Source organism: Aquila chrysaetos, chromosome 13, assembly GCF_900496995.4.
Source record: "Aquila chrysaetos chrysaetos chromosome 13, bAquChr1.4, whole genome shotgun sequence".
NCBI lineage: Eukaryota > Metazoa > Chordata > Aves > Accipitriformes > Accipitridae > Aquila > Aquila chrysaetos.
In genome coordinates this window covers 32,707,395-32,731,106 of record NC_044016.1, presented here as the reverse complement: position 1 = coordinate 32,731,106, position 23,712 = coordinate 32,707,395, and the positions used below count along the sequence as shown (strand labels likewise).

Here is a 23,712-nt window from a genome sequence, read left to right as displayed (position 1 = left end):
ACACAGGTTTCACAAACTGACGGTGAAATCAGCCAAGAGTCAACACTGAGCTGCCACTAATTTCTGGTGTTTAAAATCAGATTCAGGAATATGCACTTGAGCTGGGCTTGTTCCTCAGCCCTCTCATTGCAAATTCTGTGAAGTTTTTTCAAGCATTAAATTATTTTCCACAATGCATTTATTATTACCCTTCAGTTTACTGCTTGGGAAACTGAGGCCCATCACTGTACAGGCTGGAATTAGATTCAGGACTGGCACTGGGCCACATGACAGGCAGGGGCCAGGTTTGCACATGGGGAATGGTGAGAAATGTGGGTTCCTATGCTGGAAAAACAAGCCCAAAGCCGTAGGAACATCTTCTGTCCCCATCACCTAGAGGCTGACGCTAGCCCAGCAGTGATGGTCTGAAGCGCTGATCTTTCAGAGCTGATCATTTCAGCAGCGCTCCCTTAATTGCTGTGAGATGGGGAGCAGGTTACAGCACAGGCACCTCTGTTTCTCCCCCCAAATTTGTCTTCTCCCAGTGACAGATTGGCTCTCAGAGGTGGCCAGCCCATGCTGGAGATTTGTAATCCCTTGCTTGTGGCGAATGTTGTACCAGCCTCTTGGGTGCCGTGCTGTGGTCCAGGGGCAAAAGGAGGAGAGGAAGACGTGTCTGGGATTGAAAAAGGAAGATGAACAGGAACGAGAGTAAAAGTAATCCTGACCAGTGGCCAGATTGCCCTCCCAGAGCTCCAGAGGCAAGGGAGTATGAGCGGAGAACAGCTTTGTGCAGCATTACGAGCTTGAGAGAAGGTTGGAGGAAAGTGTGTGGGCTCAGATACTTCTCCACCTCTTGCCTCTCCCCGAGTGGGTGCACACAGCCTGCCTCGGCTCATGGAGGCGGCATCCTGGAGGTGTTACTGAGACCATGAACTTGACAACGTCTTGCAAGCTGCAAGTGAATGTGTTGGGCTCTGCCACTTGGAACATGATCCAGTTCTGTCTTGATGATTTTTTGTGGAAGTGAGATCCCTCCACAGGGAGAACTGCCTCGATCCCTGCTTATCCTTTCTTTCAGGGGAACTTTGGTTATTTCTGGCAGATATTAAGAGCACAGACATTCCCAGACTGGGTTTCTTTGTTTTGAACTATCCCCTTTAAGCACGGAGAAGGAGAGGTGGCTGCAGGTTCCCACAGCGTTACACCTCCCATCCCTTCTCCAGCTTCTCTCCCAGTTCCTGGTGGAGATGTGGCCAGGCTGACAGTGTGGAGCAGAGCTGGTGAGGAGGAAAGAAAACAAGGCATGAGGGAAGGCAGAGGGGACCAAGGCAGGGGACACATATGTGGAAATTGGCTTCCAGCACTCCTCCTGCCTCCTCACCGCGGCTAGAGTCCCTGTGCCTACAGCATGATCCAAAATGTTGGACCAAATCTGCTCTTTCTCCTGAGGGAAGCCTGGGAACTGGGCAGAGACGTGGGGCCGGCGCTTTCCCTGCAGGAGTAAATCAGCACATCCCCACCAGCGCTGGGCAGGCTCCTCCTGCTTGTCCCTGTGCTGCACCTCGGAGGGAGAGAGATGCAGGAACAAGCTAGAAAGGCCCAGGGCCCAGAGGCATGAAAAAACCCAGAGATGGTTTTCCGGGGCAGGAAAAAGAAAAAAAAAAACCAAAACAACAACAAAAAAAAACCCTGGACCCAGGAAATCCATGAGAGGTGACAGTTCCCAGGTCTGCCTGCGATAGTCCAGCTGTGAAGAAACACATTTTGCTCTGTAGGAAAGAAAGGCAAGTGGGCAGCCTGCACAGACCAGGGGGACGCAAGCAAATCTGATGGACGGCATGGGGAACAAGGGTTAATTTGCTGGAGGGGGAGAGGCTGGCTGTTGGGAAGTGGGAAGGCAGTGAGTGAGGGGGTGCGTTCACAAAGCCACCCCGCTCTGCCGGGAAAAGTGGCCCCAAGCCTTCAGAAGAGCCCCAGGTTGGAGATGGCAAGCGAATACATGTGGATTTTCGGGGAGCAGCTGCATCTGGATTTACACCCCATTCACTGGCCGCTTGGGAAGAAGGGATGTGATGGGTCGGTGCGGGGCGAGCGCTGCCGCCTGCACGCAGCCACCTCCACCCCTGCCCGTGCCCCGCTGCTCCTAAGGAGCCGTGCCCACCTCCAGGGAAACCCACATCCATCGCAGAAAACGCTCAGGCGTGCGGCCGAGAGCGGGGTCCCCTCCGCTGCCCGTGGGGAGCTGCGCAGCTGGGACCCGGTTCCTCGCCTCGGCCGTGGGACGGGCAGCAGCCGGGCAGCGACCCAGGCTCCCCAGCCAGCTGCTGGTCACTGGGGCTGCTCAAGCAGGAGATAAAAACGAGAGCAGGTGGGGAAATCTCCTTGGATTCTCCTGCCTCTTCCTTGGCTGGCACATAAAGTTGGAGTTTTCTCAGGCTGAGTCGGCAACCTGCAAATGTGTTGTGGGGGGCAGCGCCTTGACGAGCACCCTGTTACTGCTGGCCGTGAGATCTCTTCTCTTGCTAGGACCCCCTTGACCTGTCAGCAATGGTGTGCGACCTTGCAACCTTAAGGAGTAGGAGCCAGGAAGAAAAGAAAGGGGAAAAAAAAAAAGGCCGATACCAGTAAGGACCTTGTTCTTTGCCCATGCTAACAGTTTTTAAGCTGGGAGCTGAGCTGTGTTCACACCACGTGGTGAAGAGGCAGCAGCAAGGTGGGTGCCCGGTCCAGGACTCAGAGCTGCAGCAGCCAGAGGACACTCAGCAGCGGGAGATGTCTCTCCCTCCTCCTGGGCCCACATCTCTAGCACACAGCCCGAGGAGCTACGGCTCTTTTTCCATCTCTTAGAAAGGTGGATGGAAAGTGTGGACCTTCAACAAGGCTGAGAGGAGCTGTAAACTGTGCTGCTGTGAGCGCTTAGAGGCACAGCCGCTCTGAGCTGTGATGGTAAAAAGTTTCAAGTTGCTCCAAGAAAAATGTGAGATTTGCACAAGTAACAGGATTTGTGCCCGGAGCTTCTGGAAGAGGGGTTGCAGGGCTTCCCTGGCCGGTCGCAGCCCACGCTGGCCACGAGCAAATTTCCCAGAGCTCTGGATAACAGCATCAGGCAGTTCTGGGGGACTTTTGCAGCCAACTGCACTACTGCTGCCCCACAGAGAGCATTTGAACCAGCTCTTCTGATCCTTCTCTCATGACAGTGTTACCCTGTGGGCAGCTGGTGCAGACCTAAAAGGGATAATAGCCCATGAAACCAAAGAACCCACATCTGCGGGATTAACCAGGCTTCTATTAACAGCGCGATGGCTTGTTTTGTGAAGCGATTGGGACAGCTACCCCTAGTATTTGGCAGAGTTTCACTGATCTAGGTGAAGGCAGAGTTTCACAGGTTTAGGAAGTCTGTGTTTTTTCCCTGCCTGGCAAAATATTCTCGCTAGTTTGGATTTGATGTTGTTAAATACTTTAAAAATATGGTTCTCTGTGAGAAACAGCTTCTTTCTTTTCCCTGTTTTCTCTCTCCTCCAGACTTTACCCGAGCAATACCTCGGCAGCCCAATTTCAGATCATGACAGCTCCTGCTTCGGCTGGCAGCCAGTCTGCCAATCTGAAAGATGTGTTGACATGTAATTTTCCACTCCTACTACATATAAACTGTCCACTATCCCCCCTTATTGCCCAGACCCACAGAGAGGTTCAATGGCAAAAGACTGCAAGCCCAAACCATGTGTAAACCACCCATGCGATTACCCTGTGTCTTTCTGTGACCACACTCTGCAAAAGAACATCCATGCTCGTTTTTCGTTACCCGCTACTTTTTGCATAAAAATCAGGTTATGTCTCTGCTGTTGACTTTGCTGCGGTTCTTTCAGACAGAAGTAAAGCTGCTGTCCTCCCTGGCGAGAAGCGCTGGTGCTCTCATTCGAACGGAGGTAGCAGAGGGAACCGGGACTCCTGGGGTTTGGCATTGATCAGTCATCTGCCATGGATCTGGTTTGAAACTCTAGACCTACCTGGCCACCCGGTTTGCTACCTGTAGGAAAGCAATAATAAGGATTAAGAGGCATAACTAAAATCCTCAGGGGAAAAGCACTTTAAAAGGAAAAAGCATGTGTAGAATTTCAGTCTTATGGTGTCTTTATTTTGCTTTTTAATGAAGGGAAAAAACCAGGAAAATATGCAAGGGAGGAAATTCTAGTGTTAGTATCAGCTTCATAAATATTGTAGTTCCTCATTCAGGAATCATTTAATAACTGGCTACTCTCAGCCCATGGACATCTCTGTCATGAGGTATCGAAGCCAAAACTCGTGAGGATTAAAAAATAATGATGTTTATACAGCTACGCTGAGAACATCCAGAGCTGCTGTGTTGAGGATGGCGAATGATTCTTGTCTGGCACACATGGAGCTATTTGGCTCTAACTGGAGGAGTGAGTGAGGACCTGTCCTTCACCCAGGACAGTCTCAGCATCCTCCCCCAGAGCTGCCGAATGTCTCCGGAGCTGGTTTGGGACGGTGGCTGGCCTGGAGGGACACTGGGCCCTCTTGGCTGGCGGTCGCTCCACCGTAAACCTGAGATTGCCTGTGGCAGGCCGTGGGGAACGTGCCCGACAGCCACCGCTGCTGCTTGCATCAGCCTTAGGTAACGTGTGATTTGCAACAGGAGCGTTGCTGGGAGTCTCTGCGTGCTTCTGTTACAGGTCTTTTTATACAAACGGTCCCCCGTCATTTTCCAAGCCTAGCTGCTGCCAATCCGCCAGGCACTGTGGGATGTATGTGCAAACCGTCGGACGGGAGGGTTGAGCTGCAAAGGAAAAACTGGAGCGGGAGGGTGAAGGTGCAGCTTACCTCACAGCACACGTGCGGCTGGGCGCTCGTTTTCGTGCCAGCAAGGGATAGAGGCCCTAAAACCAGCACGGTACGATGGAGAGGATGGGTGGAGGCAGCTACTAACAATACTATGTTATTCATGAAGTGCTGACATCTTGCAGGCTGATATGAAGAGTAGGTGCCTGCTCTGGAGTGTGCAGAGTTTAGGGAAAAAATGCAGAAAATAGGAACGGACAGGCTGTGTGCCAGGATCTGGTGTTTTTCGTTCTGGCATTTCAGATGTGGCGGCAGGTTTGTGGGCACCCCAGGAGAAGTTTGGCCCAGCAAAAGGTGAACCCTTTCTTCTCTGTCAGGAAGGGAAGGCACCAGAGAGTATCCGTGTACCTCTGATACAGCTGCATCTTCCTAAACTGGGGACAGAGGTTCTTTGGGAAGGAAAAAGCTGCGAACAGTTGTTGCTCTAAAATGATACCTAGGAACAACAGCAACATTTTCATAACCACAACTGCCAAGCTAAAATGTGCCGGTTGACTCAAAATGACATTTTGTACAAAATAACATTTTCTAGATGGAAAGCAAATGCTGCAAACCCCAGACCTTGCCCATTTATATGAAATCCACTAATGTCATCTGCTCATATAGACTGAGCAGAATATCAGAGTAACAAACCAGAGTCCTGGTTAATTGGGGAGTGATCAGCTCTGCTCTCTAGCCTGCACCGCTACGGCAGTCTTCTTTAGTGCTGTCTTCAGTTACAGGTATTTTTATACCAATTGTCCCCTGTTATTTTCCAGGAAAAACCCTCCATTAGAGCAGGTGGTGCTGAGGGCATGGCTGGGCTGCGGTGGGATCACAGAGGTACCAGTAAGGGCAATGGGAGAAGGTAGCGGGGACAACCCACCCAGCTGCCACCCAAGCCCTCGGTGGGGATAATGAATGAGCGAGGCAGTTCCCAAATGCAATCCCCAGGACAGCACGGACAGGGGGAAAACCGCTGCATCTTCCAGCGAAGCGTGTAGGCAAGGTTCCTGTACGTCCGCCTCGGGAAAGGCACCACGCATGGCACAGCACGGTGAGAAGGCGCGCTCAGAAGTTGCTCCTCACTCATTTTTGAAGCCGTTGAGTGATGGTGGGCACTTCTGGAGTGCTATTTCTGGGCCCGTCTTCCTGGTAGATACGCTGCCCAGGCTCCGCTCCCTTGTAGCTCCATCGCCGCCTGCCCCTGAGAGCAGCCGGCAGAGCCGAAGGGAGCCAGAGAAGCTCAAACTGGTTTTAAAATGGAGCTTAATAGGTTTATGAACGCAGCTGTACAATGTGCCCGCCTGCAGCCCCAGGCTCCGGACGCCAGTGTGGTTGGCCTCTCCCGATGGCATTTTCCCGAATTGCAGAGGGCGACCCTGGATTTGCCCAAGATCCTGCTGTCATGGGGCTGTTGCCGTAACTGCAAGGGCTGGGGGGGCTGCGATGGCTGGAGGCGAATATCCCAGTGCTTCTGCAAAGGTCAGGCAACATCCCTCACACCAGGGGTTGCAAAGCCTCAACCGGTCCATGTAAAAACCGAGAGCTACGTTCTGCTCGGTCTGAGCATCGGTTCGACTGAGTTTGGTTATGTCAGCTGTGTCGGGGATTGCATCAACGCGCTGCACAGGCAGAGACGCTGTGTGTAACCGCCGGCCCCCCACATTAAAGCCCGCAGCACTTTTGCTACGCTGAACAGTCTGGGCCGGCGTTTTCCATCCCGGGTACCCGCGTCAGCTTGCATTTTTTCATTTGTGCCAGTTAGGGGAGGCACAAGGCAAGGCAAGGGAAAAATACTGCTTGCCTCCTTATTAAAAAAAAAAGAAGTCGTTTCCTAGAACTGTTTCCGAAAATCCGTCAGTGCCCCCGTGTGTTGGAGCAGTGGCTGGAGAGGCGGTCGGAGAGCCGCCACCGTGCAGAGCCTTGCGCATGGCGGGGCGAAATCGGGTTTGTGGCTACCCAAAATGGGATTTTTGCAACCCGCCGGCCAGAGGGTTGGGGCTGGACGAGGGGCACCCACCGGCTCCTCTCCGAGGGGTGCTGGGATGCTCGGGCGATGCGGTGGCGATGGAATGGCAGCGACCCTCCCCAGGACAGCCATAACGCGCGGGCGGGATCCGGGTGCGAAGCCTTAAATACGGAGCATGCGAGAGAGAGCGAAGGAAATATCCAGCACCCGCTCGCGGTGCAGCCGTCCGGCGGAGAACCGGCCGTGCCGGCGCGGCGTGGGCGCCCAGGAGGCCGAACGCCGGCTGCAGAGGCCTCGTTGTTTTATCTCCGAAGGGTTTCATCTTCCCGAGCGGGAGCGGTGACCTCACGCAGGCCTGGGTTAGGCGAATGCTACGCCGGCGTTCACTGGAGATGGGTTTTTTTAAAGCAGATTAACGCAAAATGGAGAGAGGTCGCAGCCGCCTTTGCATCCCCTTGGCAGGCCGACGGCTGCTCCCCGTCTGTTTTTTTTTTTTTTTTGCCTCGGAGAAACGGAGCGTACGTCGGCAATCACCCCTGCCGCGGCGTTGCACAAAAAAAGGAATTGTGATTGCAAGTGCCTTAATTCTGCACCCTGTGGTTTTAGATCTCCCCTGGCAGGAGCGGGGCTGTGCCACCGCGGCTGCCTCCTGGGCAGCGAGGCAGGACGGGTGTCCCGCCTCAACCGGGGCTCCAGCACTGCTGGGGGGACCCCGGTTTTACGGGCACCCTCGCCCCGTTGGGGCCCGGGCACGGCTCGCCCTGGTGCGGGCTGGGTGAAGGAGGGGGGCTGCTGCGCACGGAGGGGGGTACCTCGGTGCTGGGGTAGTGTGGAGGGTCTTGCTGCGGCCGAGCCCTGAGCCTGGCGCTGGGTCCTGCTCCTGAAGTGTGGGCAAGGGGGTTTTGGCTGTGCTGCAGTGCTTTGGTTTATTTTATTTTATTTTTTTTTTTAATTTTGGTTTATTTTATTTGGTTTTTTTTTATTTTACTTTTTACTTTATTTTATTCTATTTATTTTATTCTATTTTATCTTATTTTATTTTATTCTATTCTATTTATTCTATTCTTCTTTATTCTATTCTATTTATCTGAATCTATTCTATTTTTTTGAATCTATTTATTCTATTCTTTTAATTCTATTTCTTTGAATCTATTCTATTCTAGTCTATTTCTTTGTATCTGTTCTATTTCTTTGTATCTATTCTATTCTATTTCTTTGAATCTATTCTATTTCTTTGAATCTATTTATTTTATCCTATTTCTTTAAATCTATTCTATTCTAGTCTATTTCTTTGTATCTGTTCTATTTCTTTGAATCTATTCTATTCTATTCTATTCTATTCATTTGAATCTATTCTGTTCCATTCTAATTTTCACTTCATTCTTTCATTCGCTTTACCCCCCCCCGCTCGCCAGCGCTATCGCTCCCCCCCCCGCGCCGACGGCCCCGCGCGTGCCGTGACGCCAGCAAGGTTGGGGCGGGGGGGGGGCGGGGGGCGGGGCGGCGCGCCGCCATTGGCGCGGGGCGGGCGGGGGCGGGGCCGAGCGGCGCTGTTTGGATTTAAACGTTGCAGCGGGAGGGGGCGGGCCCGGCCGGCGGCGGCGGATCCCGGTAACGGCGGCGGTTCCCGGCCCCGCCATGGTGGTGCCGGCGCGACGCGTGAAGACGGAGTACATGAAGCGTTTCAAGGAGCCCAAGTGGGAGTCGTGCGGCGCCTGCTACCTGGAGCTGCTGCGCTACCGCCTCAGCCGCCGCCTCCTGGAGCAGGCGCACCGGCCCTGGCTGTGGGACGGCTGGGAGGAGGACAGCGGCGGCGGCGGCAGCGGCAGCACCGCCGGGTCTCCCTCCCCGCCGGGCGCCGGCAGCCCCGCGGCCCCGCAGGACGAGGAGGAGGCGGCGGCGGCGGCGCCGAGCGAGGCGGGACGGGCGAGCCCCGGTAGGGAGCGCGGGTAATGGCGGGCGGGGGGGGGGGGGTGGTCTGCGTGTGTCTCCGGTGAGCTCGGGGGACGTCAAAGATGGCTCCGTCCGGGCGGCCCTGCGGGGCGGGGGGGGGCACCGGCTAGCTCGGCTTGCCCGCCCTCGGGGCGGGGGCGTCCGCGGGGCCTCAGGCCGGGCGGTCCCCGCGGGAGGACGATGGCGTTTGCTGAGGAAAGCAGGCATCGCCCTTGGCGTCAGACAGACGGGGAGGTGTGTCGGGCTTCCCGCTCGGTGTCCCCCCCGCGACGAGGGAAAGCCGGAGCGGCGGGGGGCTCGGGGGGGGGGGGGTGACACCTCTCGTCAGCTGGGGCCCCAGCGGCCGGCCCCAGCGCCCGCTCTTCCCCACCGAAGGCAACAAGGCGCCGTTAACCGGGCGGATCCTTGCTAGGCCCGCGGAGAAGCCGTAGCTGCGGCATCGGAGGCGGCTCTTGCAAGAGCCGAGCGGTGGTAACTCTTCATCCTGAGTCACAGCCGCTTATGTCAACTGTTGCCATGGGAGCGGAGCATCTCTGCCATTATATAAGCAGGTTCTCTGGCAAAAAAAAAAAAACCAAAACCAAAAAAAACCCCCAACAGCCGCGAGTTGGACTGCGTGCCAGCACGCTTGACGTGCTTGCTTTCCCGCATCTGCACACGTAATCTGTCTCGGCTGAACGCTTGGTTCTTGATGCTGCCCCAGGTTTGGTCTCGGGTTTGCAGCCAAGCGCGGACAGCTCTGTAGGCCTAAGCAGGTGCAGGGCTAATAACGTTTTGCTCTCTTCTAGTGTATCTTGCTTTTTGATGTCTTGAGAATTAACTGTGCAGAGTGGGTAGACAGGTAACAGCACTGTCAAGCTTCCCAAATTGGCATTTTTTTAATCCCTTAGGATATTATCTCTTACCTATAACGAAAGAAAACTTTATCTGGAGCCATTGACTGGTGTTTTGCAATGTATTTTGAGTTGGGTGTATACCTGTTGTACAGCAGCAGGGAAAAATCCTTGAGAATTGTTCAGTTAAGCCTCAAGCTGCCTGGGGGCTTTTCTGGGGCTAGATGTGCTTGTTTGGAGTGGGGACACTAATCTGTTTCAATGCCCCTTGGGGCCTGAGCGTACCAGAATGATCTGTATTCTGCTATTCAAGGCTAAACTGCATTCATTCTCCTTGGGAATACCGTGTTACACAGAAGCTTTAGCTATGCTGTCATCTGTTCAAGAGGCTCGGTGTTTAGGAGCACGAGGGATGCGGGGTTTTGCAGTGAGCTGTAGTCCTCGTGGCTGGGTACCCACCCCCATATGGGGGTGCACACAGCTGCTGGCTGCCAGGGTAGTGTATTCCACCTCCCCAAAGCACCCCAGTTAACCAGTATGTAAGAAAGTACTAGCAGGTCTAATCTTGCTGGCCTCAAGCAGGCTTTGAGGAAGTTAAGACTGGGGAGTATGTGTGGAAGAAGTAAGTAGGGAGCATCTCAGCGAGATGAAGCACTAAGGAGTTGCAAAAGAGCAGGGAACGCTTGCATGGGAAAACGTGATGTGTCCTGCTGGGCAGTTTAAAGGCTTGGCTTCTAGTGAGAGGAGGGTGGAAGCTGTTGAAGCTGTACTCAGAGCTTGGCACTTACACCTTTTCTGGTGCAGTTTGAACACCTGCCAATCTTGGGCAGTTGTGGCAGGGACCAGAATTTCATTTGCCTGCTCATTGAGCCAGCGGGGTGGAGCAGGTAGCCTGCTACAATCTAGGTGGGACTGGCAGTTGCCAAGGCTAGAGGCTGCTGGCCAGGGGACTTTGCTGAGTCCTTGCCTTGCTCCCTGCTGCTCTCCATCACTCCTCTCTGGGGGGGAGATGGGGCTGGAGTTACTTGGTAGCCTGATTCTGGTTGGGTCAGTTTTGGCAGTGGATAGGAGCTTGATAGCTGTGGATGTGCTGCTCATGCAGGCACTTTCTGTGGTCGGTGATGGTGTGTGTGACTATCCAGTACACACATAGCTGTGTCCTCACTTTATCCCAGTGGCAAAGGGACTGCAGAGCAACAGTGGCCTGCCAATCCATGGTGTTTGGGGCAATTGTGCCTCTTCAGCTGGTGCAACTCTGCCATGGCTGCTGTAAGGGATACTTAATGTTCTATTAGGTCCTTGCAATTTTACACTTACAATGGGAGAAAAATCTGTACCTAACATGCATTTCTTTGCCAAGTGGCTTAGGATAAATGTTTTCCCAAATTCTGCCAGTATTTAAGAGCTTTGCAAGTCCTTAGCAAAAGGACTGAAAACAACTCTGCTTGGGCAGCTGGATTAAGTGGAAATTTATTGTATATTAGTGTGTACATGAACATGTAAGCAAGCAACTCATTCAGTACTGGACAATTATAAGGATGTATTTTTCTTTTGCTTAGTGGCTGGCTAATTAAAACATGTGGAGGAGATAGCACAGAAACTACCACTCTGTGAATCTTCTATTATTCAACTGCTTTTTTCTGGAAGAACTTAATTACACTGAAGTGCTGTGGGGGTAGCTGAGTGTGCTCATGTTGATGACATCCTTTGTCTTCTGAATCTGACATCCACCCACATGCTGCAGCATCCTGGCTGTTACCTGGCTACTGCTGCTTCCCTCTGTTCCATGGGGAACCTGACTTCTGGCTGAGTGGTATCCACTGCGCTTGGAGCCAAGTATGTTTGGCCAGCACTAATGTTGCCTAGTATCCAAGGTAAAGCTGATTTGTAATGGTGCGTGTGGCCGTGGTTTCTCCTTTCCCTTGTTAAGATGAGCCTCTGTGTGTTTGTAAAGCAGTTTGTAAATGCTTCTGGTATGTGTACAGAAAGCTGATGTATGCAGCTTGACTTTAAGGTTTAGTGGTGTTGGTCTAAAGTACTACCAATGTGAACACCTGAGATGGCATGTAGGACAAATGTGTTTTGTCACTGCATCTCACACTTAAGCTATAGCTGAGTGATACGAAGGCATGCTTGGTGGCAACTTTGGGTTAATTCCTTCTGGCCCTTCACTTGCAGCAACTGTTTGTGGGACTGTTCTATAGAATGTGCCCAGGCACAGATGTGCTTTAAACATAATCCAACAAAATCTTGACCTAAATCAACTGGTCTAGTTGACATGTCCTCAAAACTGTCAACAGAACCCACTAGGCTGGTAAGTGAAAGACAGGAGCTCTTGGCAGCAGCACTGCTGTCAGACCTGTTGCTTGTGAAATGATACTGCTGCACGCATGTGCAGGACAAAGGCATCTTTCAATCCTTATTGCCATTTTGCCTTCAGCATTTTTGTGGAGAGGTCTTAAATGACAGCAGTGATAAGCTGGTATCAAAGCAGTTGCCACACAGTAGTTGGAAAGCGACTGATCTGCATTAGTGCAACTCGGCAGAAGATCCAACTTCAAACTTGTTCCCTGATCTTGTCTGCAGGTGTATTTGCTGGCCCAAGAACATGGGAAGGAGTAGCTGGTGGGGGGGGGGAAGAATGCAACAGTGTCAGTTTAGGGGTTTATAGTACTGTGATTCCAAGTTGCTCTAATTTTTTGGTTGGAAACAAGCTTTGCTATCAAGCTGAGCCAGTCATTGCTTTCTGAACTCTGCTGCAGATGAAGCTTGTGCGAATCTAATTAACTCTGAACTGCTGTGCTGCTGGTAGCTCTGATACTGCCTCATAGGAGGCCCGTCTTGAAGCAATGATGTTGCAATGTTTCAGCTGTAGTAACTACTTTCTACCCAGCTGTAGTCAGTTCATACCCACAACTGAGTGGATGTCCCCCCCCCAGGAGGCCTCGGAGGCCTGACCTGTTTGGAGAGGAGTTTGTACTAAAGCAGGAAACTCTTGAGTTCTGCCCATGGCAGTTTAAGTGCAAAGTGTTCCTCCTGAACCTGAGGTAGTACTGTAAGGAGCAAACCTCTCTAAACAGAGGTTAATACCGTTGATCCCTAGGACCTGTGGGTCTAATCAGAAGGTTGTTGATACTTCTAGTAAGTCAGCAGAGCTTTTGAAATGGGATTCTGTCCTGCCCCATAGAGCATGCAGTGCTGTGGGAGGGCAAGAAGGTCCATTTCAGCTTTTTCTGCTTGAGCCCTGGAGAGGAGCTGTTATGCAAGCTGGGCGATGCAGCAGGGTTAAGTGACCTTCTGGGCAGGAGCTTTCAACAGCCATATTGGGTGGGCCTGGCAGCCTTGTTCTGCCTGCTAAGCACTTAATCCCCTCCTGTCCAGTGTGCTCTGCTTAGCATCCATGAGGCAGTTTTAAATGTTCCTAGCTTTTTCCCTCTCCTGTTTAATCCCTGTAATGCTGCAGCCAGTCAGTTCAGTTTTCTGTGTCTGCTGGAGCTGGCATGCTGCATGGGAAGGAGATTTGTAGGTATTGCTAGTGGTTGGGCTCCCTGAGCAGCTGGGTCTAACTCCTTCCCTGCTATCAGCTGCTGCTTTTTTACCTTCCTGTGAACAGGGATGCCTAACAAAATGGCTTGGATATAAACTATAGTTCTAAATCAAAGCCTTAAATAACTGTTAAAGATACCGGCCTTGTGGCTTCACCAGCTGAGTTCTGTATAAATGTGCCATAGGAGTGAATTCATTGAAATACCTGCTCTAATAGCAGGTGCTCTTAAGGTGCTTAGTATGCTCCGGCATACAGCATTTACTGTAAGACTGTGCGCAGGACTCTGTGTGCCATTTACCCATATGCTTTTATTGCTATTTTGGGACAAGCTGGCTCAATCATTTCTGCACCAGCTGGAACTATATCCTAGTGAGCAGCATCCCCAGGCATGGCTGTTGCCTTGAAGTAGTATCTTAAAGCTAGAGTGCCCATGCAATTGCAGAGTCCTCACTCTCCTGTAATTTTAAGTCTCTAAATGCCACCTCTGCTGTTAATGAACTCAGTGTTGCTCCATTCTCCTTTGTAGAGAAGGAAGATGCCATTTTCTCTTGAACGGAGGATGGAACAGTTTCCTGAAATAAAAGCACTCCTGTTTTGGAATTGACAGCAATGTCACTCTTCAATGTTTTATTTTCTCAAAACAGTGCTTCCTTCTGATAATGGCCTCCCTTACAAAGAAGGGGACCTAGCCAGCTGTGTAGAGAGATGCATGGATAATGTTTTGCAAGGGGATAGCTCTGCTACCTGTTGCAGCTGTGGTGGATGAGCTGCCTTGCTAGAGGTGAAGCTGTGTGTCCCAGAGCCCAGGACACCGTGCAGAGCAGGTCTTTTACCACATTGAGATCACTGCTGCATGCTTTTTATCCAGCCTTGGCTATAATGACTGAAACTTTGTGCAGCCACTATTTAGATATGTGAAATTTGTCTGGCCTTTTTTTGTTCTCACTCTGTTGCTCCTTTGGCCTTGACTACTACTCTTGGTTGTTTTGTGGGGACACTCAACTGAATTCTTAACAAATACAGCTCCCAATACTTTAATGCTGCTGGTTGCTACTAACCAGATACTCAGCTGTACTGCAGTAGCATCTGTAGCTGAATGCTGCACCTGCACAGCTTGGAAGGCATGTGTGTATAGGCTAGCCTGAACAGGGACCAGCACCAGGGCCTCTGTGCTGGTTGGCAGCAAGTAGAAAATGTGCTGGCAAGACTAACAGCTAGCAAGAGAGCATGAGGCTTGCCTTGTGGGAATGCTGGGGCATGTGGCATGTCTTTACCCTACAACTGCAAAGGGAGTGCAAGAGTAAATGGATGCTTAACCAGTCTGCCAGGCAGGCAACTTCCATTTCATCAGAGCTGGATGGATGCAGAATGAAATTAAACTAAAGCAGTGTCAGACTGGGCATGTACTTGCTTGACTAGCTAAATCATAGCAATTAGCAAGAATGACTGCTATTGTGTCACAGGATTGGCAAGCCCTTCTGCTTTTAATGAAGACACTTAGGTAAAATTTGTTCTAGCTGTTTGTGGTCAACCTATCAACCTGCAAGCAAGCCTTAAACTAGATGAACTCCTTCTTACACCAGTGGAGGCATTCCCTCCATACACACCAGTGTACACTGGTGGTGGCTGAAAGTGCTGAGACTTGGAACAGAGGTAGCTGGCAGCTGGTCCCTACCACAACCAGAAATAGATGGTGTGGCAGAAAACTTGCAAGTTCAGCATGTTTATGTCAGCAGAGGTTGAATGTATCACACTGTGTGTGTCTAGCAGAAGGCAGCATCTAATGCTCAAAGGTAGACACTTGAAGAGAATCCCTTACTAGCGGACTGCTGTTAGGTTAATAAAAGGCTTTAGTTGCCTTTTATATAAAAAGCTGAGTTGGCCTAAAAGTCACAGAGACTTCAGATCACAATGTCTGCTTGTGCCCACAATGCTTAGGGGTCATGCTCAGTGTCTAGCACACACCTCCAACTTGTCCACACTACTGATGAAGATTTGCAGGATGGAGAGCTAAAACAGGGTTCTGTGTATTTTACTTTTTTCCAAAGTCATATTTTACTAACATACTGTAAGCAGTATATTTGATTAGAATCATAGAATTGTTTAGGCTGGAAAAGACCTTTAAGATCAAGTCCCACTGTAAACCTAACACTGCCAAGTCCAGCACTAAACCATGTCCCTTACCACCACATGTACACGTCTTTTAAATACCTCCAGGGATGGTGACTCAACCACTTCCCTGGGCAGCCTGTTCCAATACCTGACAACCCTTTCAGCAAAGAAATTTTTCCTAATATCAAACCTAAACCTCCCCTGCTGCAATTTGAGGCCATTTCCTCTTGTCCTATCACTAGTTACTTGACAGAAGAGACCAGCACCCACCTCACTACAACCTCCTTTCAGGTAGTTGTAGAGAGGGATGAGGTCTCCCCTCAGCCTCCTTTTCTCCAGACTAAACCATCCCAGTTCCCTCAGCCGCTCCTCATGAGACTTGTGCTCTAGACCCTTCACCAGCTTTGTTGCCCTTCTCTGGACACGCTCCAGCACCTCAATGTCTTTCCTGTAGTGAGGGGCCCAAAACTGAACACAGTACTCGAGGTGCGGCCTCACCAGTGCTGAGTACAGGGCAACAATCACCTCCCTGCTCCTGCTGGCCACACTATTTCTGATGCAGGCCAGGATGCTGTTGGCCTTGGCCACCTGGGCACACTGCTGGCTCATATTCAGCCGGCTGTCGACCAGCACCCATGGGTCTTTTTCTGCCGGGCAGCTTTCCAGCCACTCTTCCCCAAGCCTGTAGCACTGCATGGGGTTGTTGTGATGCAAGTGCAGGACCCGGCACTCGGCCTTGTTGAATCTCATACAGTTGGCCTTGGCCCATCAATCCAGCCTGTCCAGATCCCTCTGTAGAGCCTTCCTATCCTTGGGCAGATCAACACTCCTGCCCAACTTGGTGTTGTCTGCAAACTTACTGAGGGTGCACTCAATCCCCTCGTCCAGATCGTTGATAAAGATTTTAGATTAGATTAGTATTAACAGAATAGTTCAAGGCCTTGTCATCAGTTTGTAACACCTTACAGATCTCAAAGGTGGGGAAAAATCTTTGGCCATTCTTTTCCAGTCAGTAATTGTTATCCATGGGCGTTCCCTTGACTGCATTTAATGATGTTATAAAACAGACTTGTTCAAAACAACTTATAACCTTATTGTAAGGCTTACTTACAGCCTTTCTTAGCAGCCTTTCTCTTACATTTATGAAGTATTGCAGTGCGATACCGGACATTGGCTTCTTTCATCTGAAGTCTAAGACCCAAACTTTTGTATACAAGAAGTAGTATGCAGGAAAGGTCAAGAACTGCTAGCTGTGAGGCACCACAAACAAAGGGAAACTAGTTCCTCCATAGCTCTATAATGCAAGAAGATTGGATCTTATGAACAGTTGTTTCCCTGTGTTTTTATTATTTAATGTCTTATATAATGCTGATTCAGCCTTCAGTGTTGGTCTACATCTGCAAATTATGATGCAAATGATACATACTTTAAATTCTCCCTCTCAAACCCTACTCTAACATACCCACTGCCTGGAGGACAAATGCTGGACCCTTGTTATGGAAGGTTTAAAAAGCATGTGTGGGGGAAATGAGCCTCGGAGAGTATTGCCTGTAGAGTGTGGTACTTTAAATGTAAACATACTTCACAGAACAGATAGCAAGGGTGATGTCTGTCACTTTGTAAGCCTTTGCTTCATACTCCCCTCTCCTCCATAAACAGAAAACGGTAATCAAGATGTATGTATAATCAGGGAGCTTGAAAACAAACCACTTTTTTCTTTCAGTGGAAGCTTATAATATGAGGGATTTAGTATTGCACATACTCTTATCAGACTTCATCTCTGACTGGCTGCCAGCATCTACATGGCATTCAGCAGTCCATCTGTTTGCTGTCTGAAAGATGGAAGGATGAAATAGTGAAGACAGAAGATCACTGGAAGCAGTCTTTAAGATACTGCCTGGAGCAACAGGCATGTTTAAGTATGTGAAAGCTGATGTACAGAGGGATGGGCTTAGAAATACTGTAGTCACTAAAGAAAGAATGAAAGCATTTAAGCAAGGTATACATCTGTTGCAAAGGAAGTTAATTCTTCCATTTCTAAAAAAAGCACAGCTTCAATGCCGTATTAGGAGAGGCTGTGCAAATGAGACATTGATATGTTGTCATTGGGAGCTTAAAGCATAACTTTTTTTTTTTTCTTTAGAGAAAGAAAGAGAAGATCAAGAAAAGCAGCAGAGGGAAGAGCAAGAAAAAACTGTAGAACACACTTCTATGAAGGAAGCCGACAAAACCAGCCGTTCAGGACGACGTCCAAGTCGAAGTGCCTTGTCCAGTCGTAATGATCGAAGATCAGCCAAAAGTCCTCAAAAGACAGATGCACCAAAGGAGAATAAACATCCATTTGCTCTGTATGGGTGGGGAGAAAGACAGACAGATACTGGAAGCCAGAAAACTCACAATGTCTGTGCTTCTGCTTCAGCGAGTGAAGTAAGTAAAAGCTTCTGTTTCATTAAAGGGCAGTGACTACTCAATGCCTGGATAAGACATATGTCTATTATCTAGGTAAAACTTCTCAGGGTTGCCTTTATTTGAGTGCATGGAGATTCTAGCAATAAATTCTAAACAAAACAAAACAAAACAAAAAAATTCTAGCAATAAACCTGAAGAGGTTTGATGTGTTCAAATCAAATAGCTCTTACCTGTTAATTGGTTTTGAAACTTCCCATGTTTGACTAATACTTGCAAATTCTGATTAAAACTTGGCTATCTTGTTTCTGGCTGTTACAGCGCTACCAGCAAAACTGGCTGTTATAAATATATTTCTGCATTCTGAACTTCATGAAAACAAGAGAAAAGCAGCAGGCAGTTAGCACCAGGCATCCCACAGCAGGCAGGTATATAAACGCTGGGGTAGCGCTTGTGCTGTGAAAGAGTGACTTTTCCTGGGGCACTCCCTAGGAATGGGAGCCTCACTGAGAAGGTATGAATGCTTTGCTGCTAAAATGTCTGTCTAGCAGCCTGTTTCAGCAGGTTGCCAACAGCGAACTTTTTTCTGACAGCAGAATGGTCTATTGGATGGCTGATGGATTGCAGGGTTGATGTAAATATTAGCAAAATAGCACCAAATAAAATTCATATGGTCATGGACAGCACCAGGATTCTGCTGTAGTGGGGTCTGTTTCCTGGCTTAGCAAGAAACACTAAGGTTGGAGTGTTACAACAGATCCATTTCTTTCTTTTCTGTAACTCTCCTAGGCTGGTAAAACATAATCATTAATATATCCCTGCCAGTGTCTTGTCTTTACCTTACTACTAATGCAGAGTCTGAATCTATGACCCAAGGTACCTGAGGATTAAGGTGGGTGGTGTTCTTGGTGTATAAGATAGAGCTGACTTCTGATGGGCTGTTTGGAAGGTGGTTGAAGCATAGTCTTTTCCTTCCCGGACAGCTCAATCCTTTGAGGGGAAATGAGGAACTTGGGCCTTGCAGCTCTTGCAAGAAGCTGCCCTTCCTGATAATGGACACTGTTACTGGATTGATAAACTTTAGTTAGTGGTGGAAATAGCTGACCAGTGCTTTATATTGAAGCCTAACAGGCTGATGCCTGACTTGAGCAGAGATATTTATACTTTCTAAGACTTCTAACATTTCCTATGCTGGAAACAGTTACAGAACCCCTAAGATCAGGTCTTGAGTTTGGAGTGAATGAGTGGGATGCTTCTGAAACACTTCCAATTATGTAGTGCTTTGTCACTAAGGATGTTTCCTTAAGTGGGAACTGGCTATGTACTGCCTGGCTAGGTCACTTTTCTTGAATGTTTGAAAGGTGTTACTTTCCCCTAATTGAGATGAGAGACAGGGTTTTAAATCTGGAGATAGAAGCAAGCAAACATAGAATCTGGCTCTTAAGATTAAATTTGGGGAACATATGATAATTTATTAATATAAAAATGTATGTAGGTGTGCCTGCAGCATGTTGTCAAAATTAAGTTCTTCAGTCTCTAGTAAGGAATCTCTAGGGATTGGTCTTACTATTATGGCTTAGGTTTTAAGGGATGCTTGGGCATATTTGAGGGATGTTTAAGAATTTTAAATAGCAGAAATAGGAAAATCGAGGTTTTTAGAATATGTCAGAGTAAGATTGAGAAACATTCAAGATTTTTGGAATTGTTTAATAGTGTGAAGTGGGAAAGATAATGCAGAATAGAATTTAAGGTGGTTTTTATAAAGAATTTCTGTGCTTCTCTTCTGTTAGTGGTACAAATTACAGAAGAAAATACAATCTTGCTAGCAAACCCTGATTCTTCAGGATGGGGGCTGGGACAAATACAAAGTGATCCTTGGATTTCCTGGGGGGGTTCCTAGGCTGTTTTCCTGCTGTAATTCTAACTCTGGTCTTTTAGATTCATGAATCTGCTCTGCGAGCAAAGAACAGGAGACAAGTGGAGAAAAGGAAGCTTTCTCAGAGGCGAGTGCGATCAGCAGAAGCAGAGAAAACTTGGCGAATAAAGCCCTCCCCACCAGATAACCCTTGGATGACAGAGTATATGAGATGCTACTCAGCAAGAGCTCGGTGAATTTGGATTTCCTTAGGCATCTTCAAAAGAAGTTACGCATATCAGGACACTGGTGCAAGGAACCAAACTACTTATGCAAGGTTTTTATAGGGAGTTTCCAGCTGTTAAGATATTTGTTATGATATTTTTATCTTGGCTACCTACCTCACAGTGGGGTGTATTGTTGGAGCCATAACACTTGAAGAGGCTTTTAGATATAGCTACCCAAACTTTTAAACAATTCCTCTTTTGGGAATTTTTCTAATGCTTCAGTTGACTTGTTTTGGGGGCAGAAGGGGGGAACCTTAGCATACAGGGAGTCAAAGCAAACACTTTTTTGAACTCGGTTACAAATAATCTGTTGTCCCATATTTTAAAAATCCAAGTCATGGGGAGGTGGTGTTGGGGAAAGACTTTAAAGGTGTGATGGAGGTGCCTTTGCATTTATAGTACTATTTGATTTAATACTTCTACCAAAATAAGTGTATTAAGACAGGCAACAGGAAAGCCAGTAAACAGCACTAATAAATGTAGATGCTTTAGGCAGGCAAATACCAAGTATTGTCTGTATATAGAAACTTTCAAAAAACTTTGTTTGATTAGTGAATCTGCTGATGATAACTTTTATTGCTGTTTCTAAGGTCATCAGACTAAACTACTAATTTTCAGGGCAAGAAACAGCTACAGGATTGTTTTGCTGTTGCTGTGCCTGTTGTACCAAATAACTGATGTAGACAATCATTACCTGATAACTGCTGCCTAATAAGCAGTTGCTTGTTCTACCAGTATCACGTTGTACCACTGTATTAAGCTTGTGGACACACTCTAGGCTTAATCATGTAAATGCCAGTTTATTGAAGGAGAGGGCTGGCTCCTGTCTCATGAAGTCTATTATTAATGCTTAAGAATATCTATTATGCTCAGTGGGGGTCAGAGTGCAATATGCATTCCATTTGGTGGTATTGTACAAATATACTGTTAAAGATTTTAACCTTGAAAATCATGTTGATAAAACTTGCAGATGAATTGCTGAGCAGCTTTCTGCCTCTCAAAATGGGTGCAGAACTCCTCACTATAGGGGGGTGAGGGCTAGGGGGAAGAAGGAGAGGTGTACCCTCCAGTAAACAAGAACATATAATGGAGTTTGAAGACTCTTGCTTTGTAGGTCCTACTTCTACATAGTAAGACAGTCATTGTTTGTGAGATCCTCAGTGGTTTGTGTTTTTTTTTTCCCCTCAAGCTGCTGTAAATTATTTTTTTCAGTTTGGTAACTAAGCTTTAGGCAGATTATTGCTGTAGTTGTGAGCTTCAAAGTTTTGTTCAGATGTGTTGTGTGTTAGTTACGTATGTTGGGTTATCTCAGTTTAATTGTTTTGAAGTTTGTGTTTTACCAACTGGACACCTTCTCACAGGAAGCACACTTGCACTTCTGCAGCAGAAACCTGCACTAGTCTTAGCTTCATGCCACAATCTCAGTGAGTAGGCAGGACTCTAGAATTACTACTGCAACACAGAGTTACAGGCTTAGTGGAAAGCCTGATTGCAAGTGTTACTGATAGACAGTCATCATGCAAAGGGACCAAGCACTGCTGCCTCCTAGTGTTAATTACATTACATCAGTAAAGGTTTTATTATTCTCAATTTTAATCTTACCAAGATGTCCTAGAATCATAATCTGATTTTTTTACCTGCCTTTTAAGTATAAAGCTATAAAAATACTGACAACTGTTGTTCAGGCTACCTACTAGAGATCTTATAGCTTTTAAGTCTGGGAATGCAAAGTATGATTATGTTTTATACACAGCAAAATTACTGTATTCCAACTTCTAAGTAAACCACAGGCTAGAACTTTCTAAAACTTTAGAACAGTGCCCAAAACTGAGGCAAACTATTCCAGAGGATGCCTTTATTCAATATGAGATTCTTTTAATTTCCTTTTATGCTGTGTGTCCTTCAAATAGCTGCTGTAAATATGCTTAAGTTGCTTCTGATGGTGTTTCAATTCAGAAATCCACCCTAGCTTTGAACAACAGTATCAAAGCACTAGCTCAGCAGTGTTTAACAGCCTTATTCAATAAAAACTCAGCCTGTCCCTGTTGCCCACAGGCTTTGTAGGCTTTATGTAACTACAGCAGATGGGACTGTGCCCTCAGTGCATTTTGTCATATTAAAGAGCTTCCTTGATTGGGTAGGGCAGGACTCATCTTGCCATGCTTTCAAAGATGGCTTCTACAGTTCTCTCTTCCCACAGAGAATGGAGGAGCCAAGATGACTATGTGTCTGCCTGAAGTACCCATTTTTGGTCAAGATGGATTTCCCATTAGATGTTGGCCTTTCCAATAATTATAGAAGGCTTAAATGTCCTCTGCCTTGGATACTGGGTACTAAAGTGAAAACATTTCAAACAAACAGGCTTGTTCAGGTGTTCTACGGAGCATGAGAATCTTCAACAGCATCAAGGCTGCTGTGTACTGAGGAAATGATCTAGTTTTTATCCTTGTCTGGTCAAGAGCTGTTCCTCACAAAAACAATCTGCTAGAAGACAGTAGTGACACTAATTGGGTCATGTGAGTCACTGCCATGCTTTTTCAAATGGTCTGTAGCTAAAAATTGTCCTGGGTGCTATGTTGGTACTATCTTGGTTTAAGTAATATAATGCCTGAAGTGAGGGGTAAATTATTCTGCAAATCAGGTAGCCTTCCTGCATTTGGGCATTATTTGACTAAAAAAAGGCTAGTAGGTTTGCTTAGACTATGTGAAATAGTATAGTTCTGATCACTGCAAGTTGTATATGCAAAACATTTGGTATGTGCCAGGCTAAAGTCTGGAAAACCATTATTTTAGTGTTTTGATGTTAACCAATGAAAAGCCAATTGACTTGGAAAGCAGAACTTTTCAAGTGTAAAAGCTTTAACTATATTCTGTAGATTCTAACAAGAGGTGGCTGTTTTGCATCAAATTGGATTCACTAAAAAATGGAAAACCTAGTGAATGTCACCCTATCAATTAAGGAAGTTCTGAACTTTGTCTTGCATGGACTCTTGAATTCAGCCAAGTGATGAACACTTCTCAGTCCTGTTTTAAAAGTAAAACTTTGTTTGCAAGAACACAGTAACTATTCAGTTGTCCAAAATCTTCATTAAAATAACTGTTTATTCCTTTTTGTTTCTGAAAGTACTTAGCTAAGTGAAAGAAGACTTTTACAATGTGTAATGCTGCAATTTAACTATAGTGTTGTGAAGACTAGTGTTTACAATGTAAAATGTTACAATGAAAACTGCATAAGAATGTCCCTGTACAATACAGTAGCATGCCTGTTCAGTCACTGCTGTCACATCTTTGCAACTATGAATTACAGACTCTTTCACTGGAAGCTGAGAGAGATAGTCAAGGTAATAGCTAAGCTTAGAGCCAAACTTAACAAAACTAAGGGGCAGACCTGAATTTTTGGTAAGCATTTTATCCAGGTAGCAAATGCACATTTTAATCAAGTTTTTAACATATAGGTGTATCTGTTCTTTTTTTTTTTTTTTATGGTATAATGCAGTGCCACTGAACTATAAAGGCCTCTCTGACTCTTTTGTTTTTGACTGTGATAGGGACCAAAAGCTAGCAAACTGAGGGCCTCATGTGTGGTAACCTGGATATTCCAGTTTATTTTCCAGCTCAGTTAGTGCACTCACTCAGCAGCAAAGCCATATGGAGCCTGACTCAACACCTTGACAGTAGCCCCTATAACACTAGGGGTACAAGTGAATAGGAAGTTGCCTCAGCTATTGTTAGCACTGAATTCACTTTAAAAACCATAGGGAAATACCATTTAAGCTTGAAGCAATATGTGTTTTTTTAAAGTTTTTAAACAGTATTTGTTTTTAATGCTTCTGTATTGTCTGTATTTAATAGTGTAGTGTCAACTTGTATATGTGAATAAAAAGAGTGACACAAAGTGCTTTGACTGCTTGTACTGTGTTTTTTGG

General features: G+C 47.4%; 1 protein-coding gene across 1 annotated transcript in view; it reads left to right on the top strand.

Annotated features, from left to right (window-relative positions):
• The window catches only part of LOC115349738 (centriole, cilia and spindle associated protein), a 40,046-nt gene extending 16,362 nt beyond the window's left edge, over window positions 1–23,684 (top strand). The window contains exons 2-5 of the mRNA XM_030034327.2: window positions 1,515–1,526; window positions 8,419–8,729; window positions 17,382–17,665; window positions 19,583–23,684. Of these exons, the coding sequence (XP_029890187.1) occupies window positions 8,432–8,729; window positions 17,382–17,665; window positions 19,583–19,756 (756 nt within the window). The 5' untranslated portion in view covers window positions 1,515–1,526; window positions 8,419–8,431 and the 3' untranslated portion in view covers window positions 19,757–23,684. The remainder of the gene's footprint in view (window positions 1–1,514; window positions 1,527–8,418; window positions 8,730–17,381; window positions 17,666–19,582) is intronic.
• Window positions 23,685–23,712: the final 28 nt, after the last annotated feature.